Source organism: Drosophila obscura, unplaced genomic scaffold, assembly GCF_018151105.1.
Source record: "Drosophila obscura isolate BZ-5 IFL unplaced genomic scaffold, ASM1815110v1 contig_151, whole genome shotgun sequence".
Taxonomy (NCBI): Eukaryota; Metazoa; Arthropoda; class Insecta; order Diptera; family Drosophilidae; genus Drosophila; species Drosophila obscura.
The window spans coordinates 1,931,962-1,940,592 of NW_024542737.1; the positions used below are offsets into that span (position 1 = coordinate 1,931,962).

The following is an 8,631-nucleotide window of genomic DNA, read 5'->3' on the forward strand; positions in this document are numbered from 1 at the left end:
ATCATCTTCGTATTACTGGAATGTACTTCCCCTCTCGAGCTGATGGAGATCTTCGATTGCCAGAGACATTTGTGGAAGCTGCCTCTGGGAATGGAACATCGGATAAAGCCGGTGAGGCATGTTGCAGTAACTGTTGGCTAAGCGATTTGCTCCACTACCTGCCCAAGTCTCTGGGTCGGTTCTCTCATCTAGCAACATTTCTCTATTATTTTATTGACTTTGAAGAGTAATTATTTGCCTTTTAGACGGATTCAAAGTGCTCAAACATCACCGTCGCAACGATCCACTCACGAGAGCGATCGTTAGTGCGCTCCATCCATGATCTCTCTCTTTTGCTCTCGTACTCTCTCGCTCTCTATGCTGTCCATTAGCTTGGCGAGAGAGTGAGAGTGAGACTCGTCGTCAAGGCAGAGAGTCAGTCGTCTTGGCCTCGACTGCGAGCTGCGAGTCGAGTGCCAGAGCCGTTTCGTTTCGAGCCGCAGTCTCAATCTCAATCGCGGTTTCAATTGAATCGGACGTGGCACTAGAGCAGAGACCGACTCCCAATAAATTCAAGATCTGAGAGATCAGAGTGGGAAGAGGCAGAGGCAGCGGCAGCGGAGCCTAGACAAATATAAATTGGATATATCTGATATCTTTGATAGCTGATCGTTGATCGTCGGTCGTCGGTTTCCGAGTGGTTTTCTGTGACTGTGTCTGTGTGTGGTGTGTGTGTGAGAGTGCGGGATCGTGGGATCTCAGCTGTGTGCGTGTCTGCCGCCTCTGCAAATATTGGCCAACAGTCAATGGCCATGAAGAAACTCTATGCCAAGACATCGTTCAGCAGCAAGAAACCCAATGCCGTGGTGGCCTCCTCGGGCCCCATCCTGGCCTACCACCAGTCGTCCGGTCTCGCCGGCGGCATGTGCGAGTTCCAGGCCACGAAAGGTGTCCCCGCGCCGGATTCAGGGGCTGCCACACAGCCAGTCGCGGAGGTGATCCGTCGCAGCCAGAGCCTGCACCGCGTCAAGGGCCAGGGCCTGTCCGAGTACTACAGCATCGAGGAGCTGCAGGAGCTGGATCTGCTCGACTACCGCCACCCCATGTACCACCACTACCAGCAGCAGCAGCAGGAGCTGTTCCTGCGCCAGAGGTCGGCATACCACGAGCACGATCAGCTCGTCCTGCAGCTGCCGAAGGCCGCCAGTGGCGCCGCTCCCATCTACGAGGCTCCCCATCAGCCACACCAACGATCCGTCCAGGATCAGACGTTGTATGTACAACCATCATCTGCCACAGTTCCAGCTCACACGATAGCCACTCCACCCACATCCACATCAACATCCAATTCCACCTCTGTATCCAGTGCTTCATCCTCCTCGTCGTCGGTTATATTTTCCACTTTACGCAAGTGCGTTTCCCCCTCTAACCCAACGACCTCTAACCCGCCGGCTGCTTCTACCTTCTGCCCCAATTATTCCTCGAGTGGCGCAACTTCCACTCCCTCCTCCTCCATTTCCACATCCACTTCCTGCTCCTACCCTTCTATGGCTGGCCCATCGAGACTTGGCTGTTCCATGTCGTTCTCAATTAGAACAATCCCATCATCATCATCAACACAGCAGCAGCAGCATCCATACAAGCAGCATCTCTATAGCAACATACATCATTATCTGCAACAACAACAACAACACAAACACATGCAACACAACATACAACAACAACGAATCCTCCCTCAGCGTCGCCATAATTCGGTCAAAGATAAATCCATTGGGGGCATGACAACAATTTTTGCGTATGTTTTGAGCACCGATTGCAATCAACAGTACTTACTACTTACTACTACACTTTCCACTCTTTCCCCACTTTGCCCTTTAGCCGACGTCCTTGGGGATTTGGGTGTTGCATGGGGGTGTGGGGGACGGTCACGTAGCAGCATATGGCAATGGATGAAAGAATTTGTCATCTCAGCTTCGTTCTTCATTTACCGTATATCAGTGAGAAATCAAAGAAGTCGCTTTTACTGCTACGTACACGTCACTCTGCCCCCACCTCTACTGTGGCCCCCCTACCCTCACCCCCACTTAATCATAATTATAATTTAACGCCAATTAAGTTGGAAACCACTTTCGTGTGTGCACCGCAGAAGCACACAACACACAACGAATCTGCATGCAGCTTAACGCACGAATAAGTACCCCGCCGTGCCCAATTTCACCTGCCTCCCATTAAACACCGCCCGCTCCACTTCCATCTATCCATCTGCACCCCCCAAAGAGAGCAGTTCAGTGCACAGCAGCTCCAAGCATCTTCCAAGCTCCCAGCGTAATGCCGCCCGATCTCTAGAGCTGCAGAGCCACATGCTCATCTGATTGCCAATTTTCGTTTTCTAGGATTACTCACATATTGCCAGGTGCCAGGGGAATCGCAAGCTTCACTTCACTTTCGTTGAAACGTTAAAACCTTGCAACGAATTCGAACCAAATCGAAGCCCCAGCCCCAGAGCAGATCCGATCCCTCTGTGTCCCCGCCCGCCACTCGTTGTATTCGTTATATAAGGCTACGACTTGCGGGTCTACAGCACAGCTGTGAGCAGAGCTCGGGTTCGCATAGAGATTTCTGCCGTCCGTCTGCTGCTCCGTCTGCGGACTCCATTTAAGTGCAAAACTACTCGCGGCTTTTGGCTTGGACCAGGTTTCGCGGGTCTCATACTCAGACTCGGTGTCAGAGTCGGAGCTAGAGTCTGGCTAAGGCGAGAATTCTGCAGACTCGACTCGTTTTGTGGTCGTTTCTGTTGCTGCTGCTAGTGCTGTCATTATCTCTTTCCCCCAGTAACACACAACACGAAGCAGTGCAAGACAGAAAAAAAAAAAATACAAAAACAGGCAGAACCGAGTCGCGGGGCAAGTCAACAACTCGTCATCGCCTTTGCATTTTTCCAATGAAGGCGTTCGTTCATTTTCTGTTTGCTGTTTGCCGTTTGCCTGCCTGCCCCATGTTTGCTCAAGTACCCGATCCGATCCCCTTTCCGCCTTTAATTGTCAACTGAAGAGAAGAGGAAAAAATGCTAAAGGTTGAGCAGCAGCAGCAGTAGCAGCAGAGCATCATCAGAGCAGCAGCATATTAGAACTTTCATTAGAATCATTTAATCGTTCCGTGAGACTCGAGACTAAGAATCGAGACGCAAGACTGTAGACTGTAGACTTGAGACCAAAAGACTGGAAGACTGCTGCATGACAGGTGTGTGAGCAATTCCCTTCGACGACAAAGAAATGCATTGCACTTCCTGTGTTCTTCAGTTCCAGAGACTGTTGGGGAGGGGATAGATAGACAGATCAAAGCACTCGGGATGTGGAGTCGTGTGAAAACTGTGTTGATCGCAGCGAAGCGGATCCGCAGAAGAAGATCTAATGACATTCCATTTCTTGGAACTGTCTCTGGATATCCATCCATCCATTTAGTAATTGTTATTGCTATTGATTCCTGATCTCGAGAATCTCTTCCTTTGAACTCATTTATGCTACATCCCCCCATTATATGATCATTCCCCCCTAACAATTCTCCTCTCTAATCCTCTCTCTTTCTTTGTGTTTTGATTGCAGTGAGCAGAGCATTATCGGGGCACGCGCCTCTGTGATGGTCTACGACGACAACCAGAAGAAGTGGGTTCCCTCGGGGAGCTCGTCGGGACTTAGCAAGGTGCAGATCTACCACCACCAGCAGAACAACACGTTCCGGGTGGTGGGACGGAAGCTGCAGGACCACGAGGTGGTGATCAACTGCTCGATCCTGAAGGGGCTGAAGTACAACCAGGCCACTGCCACGTTCCACCAGTGGCGCGACTCCAAATTCGTCTACGGCCTAAACTTCTCCAGCCAGAACGATGCGGAGAATTTCGCCCGGGCCATGATGCACGCGCTGGAGGTAAGTGCCGCCAATCGGGCCGCTTCCTCATCCATCTCTAGTCCGTTTCTCAATCGCTGCAGGTGCTCAGCGGCCGGGTGGCCAATAACCCTGGCGGACTGCCCACCAACGGCAACGGGTACGAGGAGGACATGGGCTACCGCACCATGACCAGCGAGGATGCGGCCATTCTCCGACAGAACAACGGCATTGCCGGCCACATCACGCCCTCGGCCCAGACGCCCACATCGCAGACCAACCAGAACAACATACCCCAGAGTCCGCCGACGCCCCAGGGCCATCATCGCACCAGCAGGTGGGCACCATCTCTCATCCATCCACCCATCTCTTCTTGCCAAAGTCCACAGCGTACCAGAATCGATGGCCCGCCCTCCGATTATTCACTCAATCGCGCACTCATTAATGCATACTCTCACTCTCTCATCCTCCTGCTCATTCCTCATCCTTGCATGCGATCCTCCGCTGAACTTTGCTCACTAAAGGAATTCCCTTAGCGCACCGCCGGCCCCCCCCCCCAGCAGCAGCAGCAGATGGCCCCACCGGGCCCCCATTACGGACCACCCACCGGCAACGGACCCACGCCCAACGGCCTCCCGCCGCAGGTAAACTCACAGATCCCCCCGGCCCCTGGACAGGCTCAGCAGCAGCAGCAGCCCCAGCCCCAGCAACAGCAGCCGTACCAGCAGCAGCAGCAACAGCAACCCGTCTACGCCGCCCAGCAGCAGCAGCAGATGGTCCAGGCGGGCTATCCGCCTTCTCAGGTATGTCCAAACCATGTCCCTGCCAGATCCCAGATTCAGATTCCTCATTTCGCTGCCACGTTTGTCTTTCTGTTTCATTTCATCCGCAAATCCGCAATTGGCTTGATCCACCCCTCTTGATCCACCTGAACCGCACCACCTGAACCCACCACCAATGCTCCAATGAACCACAAGCAGTACCAGCAGCCGCACTATGTGCTCTCCAATTCTAATCCCAATCTCAATATGCATCAATACCCGACACAGCCCCCACAGCAGTCGCTGCCGCAGCAGCAGCAGCCCCAGCCACCGCACCAGAACGGGGGCGGACCAATCTACGTGGTCTCGCAGCCCGGCCACGGACACAGCCACATCCCGAGCTCAGCTAGCGCCAACAGCGTCGTCTACGCCAGCCAGCAGCAGATGGTCCAGCAGCAGCAGCCGCCACAGGCGCCGGCAATGCCCGTTTCCGGCTACGGTCCGCCCCAGGCACACCCACAGCCGCCTCCGCAGCAGCAGCAGCCGGAGAATCCGTATGGCCAGGTGCCGATGCCGCCGCCCATGAATCCGTCACAAGGCCAGATCCCTCTGAACCGGATGAGCAGCCAAGGCGGGGGCCAGCCCGCTGCTCCCGCCCCGCCTCCGCCGCCGCCCACCTTTGGCGGAGCACCGCCAGCGCCACCACAGATGTTCAACGGAGCACCGCCTCCGCCACAGCCGCCGGCTCCCCCGGCGCCGCCAGCCATGGGTGTACCACCAGCTCCAGGAGGCCCCGGCGGTCCGGGCGCCCCTCCTCCACCGCCTCCGCCCCGGGAATGGGCGGAACCGCCCAAAAAGGATGACCCCCAAGCAGATCTCATGGGCTCACTGGCCTCCCAGCTTCAGCAGTTCAAGCTCAAGAAGAACAAGGTTAGTGGCGGACTCATCCCTCATTGGCAGACCCGATCCTAATGTATTATGTGACCCTTTTGCGTTCACAGTCCACGACTTCCGCTCCAGAGAACAGTGGCAGCAGCACCTCGAGTGGAGGCAGCGGAAACTATGGCACAATCGGACGCAGCTCCAACGGCATGGCCTCCATGATGGACGAGATGGCCAAGACGCTGGCGCGGCGTCGTGCCCAGGCCGAGAAGAAGGAGGTGAGCGCACTGAAGTGGTTTACTGTCGTTACCATAAAGCTAATTCTTCGTTCGTTCCGTTTTTAGCCCGATCCTGAGCCTGAGGTGAAGCAGCGTCCATGGGAGAAGTCCAACACGCTGCCCCACAAGCTGGGTGGCGGCGCCGGAAGCGGTTCCGGGACAAACGGGCCCAACGGCAGCTCTGGCGGAGCTGGCAGCAACACAACGAACAGCGGCGGGGAATCGCCGCGGCCAATGCGAAAGCGCTTCGGCAGTGCCAGTGAGGAGACCATTCTGAAGGTGAGTTATTGGATGTTTCTCTTGAATTCAGTTTAGGATGCTAATCTTTCTGTTGTCTGGCAGGTGAACGGCGATGGCCTGTCCCTGGCACTGACCAACGGCGACTTGGACACACTGAAGGCTGAGATAGTGCGCGAGATGCGCCTGGAGATCCAGAAGGTCAAGAATGAGATCATAGATGGTGGGTGGATCTATTACTTCTCAGATCTGCGTATGGTGGCCACTAATACTTGTTTTTCTTGCAGCTATCAAATCGGAGTTCAATCGCAGATAGATCAACACATTATCAAGATATAGCCCCCCACTCCGGATAGTCCAAATCGAAGGAGCACCAGCATGCGGAGCGGGAGAGCGAGATGGAGATGGAGCATGCTTCAATATGTAATTGCACTCGGTGACCGAAGGATCGAGTGGGGGGAAGGCATGTGCATCAATACGTACACAGAAAAGATACATACGAGTAAATATGTATAAAGCATATGCTCTAGGTTATATGTAGGGTTACATAAACACAAACACACACACAAACGCAGAATAGGCGGGTGAGGAGGAGGAGGAACTTTAGTCAAAGTAATTATATTTTTAGTGGGAACTGCTTACCGTCTTTTAAGTTACGTATGCGTCTATGTTCGGCGAGCCTAAGTATATAATTAACTCTACAATTGTACATTATTTTGCATAAGTCTAAACCAATTTTAGTGTGAGAACCAGAATTCTTTCGTTTTTCCTCTCCTCTCCTGTCCTGTCTTGTCCTCTCCCAATCCCTCGCTCCCACTAGGCGGATTCCTTTCAGTTTGTCCTCTGTCCCCTTTCCTACCTATCGAATGTCTTTGAACAACTTTTGTAATACATGCCACATTTATGTACCTCTCTGGGTTGGTACACGAATACACACACAAATACCCCATATGCATACGTACATGTAGAAGGACACACTTTCATATATATATAACTTTATATAGCATATATGGGCATACTCATTAACCAAACCTAAAAGAAATTAAGTATTACGATTCGAGGCGAAACAAAACAATTCCACAAATGTCATCCATCTATCTATCTCTCATACTCCCAATCTGTGTATCCCCACTCCGCGGAGGAACAACAAGAGATCTATTCATGCATTTTCCCCCCACCCCCGGACGAACCGAAACCAATTTCCTAAGCACACGATCTCATACGAACTCAATTTAAGCAACATCGGAACAAGAACCAGCAAGTCTTCAGCAAAAAACAGAAACATCAACAGTTCAAAGCGGAATTGAGTGCGGTGTTCAGGACTCTGACTCTAGAGCAACTTAGCGTTAGATATACAAGTAAACATGCATAACCCCTGCGATCTAAGCGATCTATACAGCGAAATTAGAAAGCTAAATTAACAATTGACTGCTGCGTATTATACATACATATACATATATATACATACCGATATATATAAAAGAAAGCCACTAAATATTGTACACTCCTCCCCAGATTCGGCGGTGGGCGAGCGCCTTCCCGCCTTCCCGATCCTGAAAATATGAGTACCGATTTCAACTTCCATATACATACGACTAAGACTAAATAGTGAAATTATTGAATGAACGCAAATAACGATGATGCGGCTGAGGATGAGGGGAGTCTGGCCAGGCACTGTTTCAGAGGCGGAGGAGAGGGAGGAGCAGGAGCAGGAGAGTTTAGTTCTTAAGGCCTACAAAAGTGAAATTGTTTATTAAGTGGAAAAGAAATTTATTTATACTGTGGATCGGATCGGATCCGATTGGATCGGAGTAGTTGTGTATAATTCGAATGCATATAAATATTTTAGTTTTCTGTAATTTAACGATCATTTTATGTAGTATATTGACTGTGCAAGGTGGCGTCGATATGCAGTTGTATGAGTATATAGATTATATGGAATACCTTACCTAGTTATATGGCGGCCAGACGCGGTCAGTCCGAGGCGGCGTATGTAAATGTTATGATTTTTGTATTTTTATATATGATCTTTGCTGCGGCATTGCGATTGCGGCAACAATGGCAGGCAACAATTTAATATTAAACACACACGTAAACTATTTTAAACAAGAGAGGATATCGCGGATACCAGTGCGCGGAGCGAGCGCATACTTTTTATGTATTAAATTAAATATATATTATACACTTATATACAACAACAAGAATATTCAATATACATACGTGGCGATGCAGACGCGGATTAGGAAGAGACATTAAGCAAACATTGACTTGAGATCAAAATATATATAAAATAAATCAGCAACGGATTCATTTAGAACTGTAAGAGGGGCATAAGTTATAGCGGCGGAGGAGTCGTGGCTGAAGGAATAGAGGCGCAAAAATTATATGCATATTCATCAAAAAGAGCGTACAGTGAAATAAAAAACCAACGTTTGTATGTGAAAACCAATTGAAAGTGTTTGTTTTATTTCTCATAGTTCAAATCTAGGCAAGTGCGCGGGCTCAGCACAAAATATATCGGACAATGCTGTAATCTAACAGCAAAATTAAAATTTTTAACAGATTCGAAAAGCTTTACAAAATTATTGTTATTTTAACAGAACCGAAACCTT

The 8,631-nt window shown here is 50.6% G+C and overlaps 1 protein-coding gene across 1 annotated transcript; it reads left to right on the top strand.

Annotated features, from left to right (window-relative positions):
• The first annotated feature begins 495 nt into the window (after nt 1–495).
• LOC111080089 (protein enabled) lies at nt 496–8,468 on the top strand. Its single transcript, XM_022375514.2, is given in 10 exon segments — nt 496–1,252; nt 3,582–3,903; nt 3,966–4,198; nt 4,386–4,411; nt 4,414–4,664; nt 4,842–5,552; nt 5,624–5,782; nt 5,849–6,061; nt 6,125–6,242; nt 6,307–8,468. Coding segments are annotated over 10 exon segments (2,529 nt in total). The 5' UTR covers nt 496–785; the 3' UTR covers nt 6,336–8,468.
• The last annotated feature ends 163 nt before the right edge of the window (nt 8,469–8,631 follow it).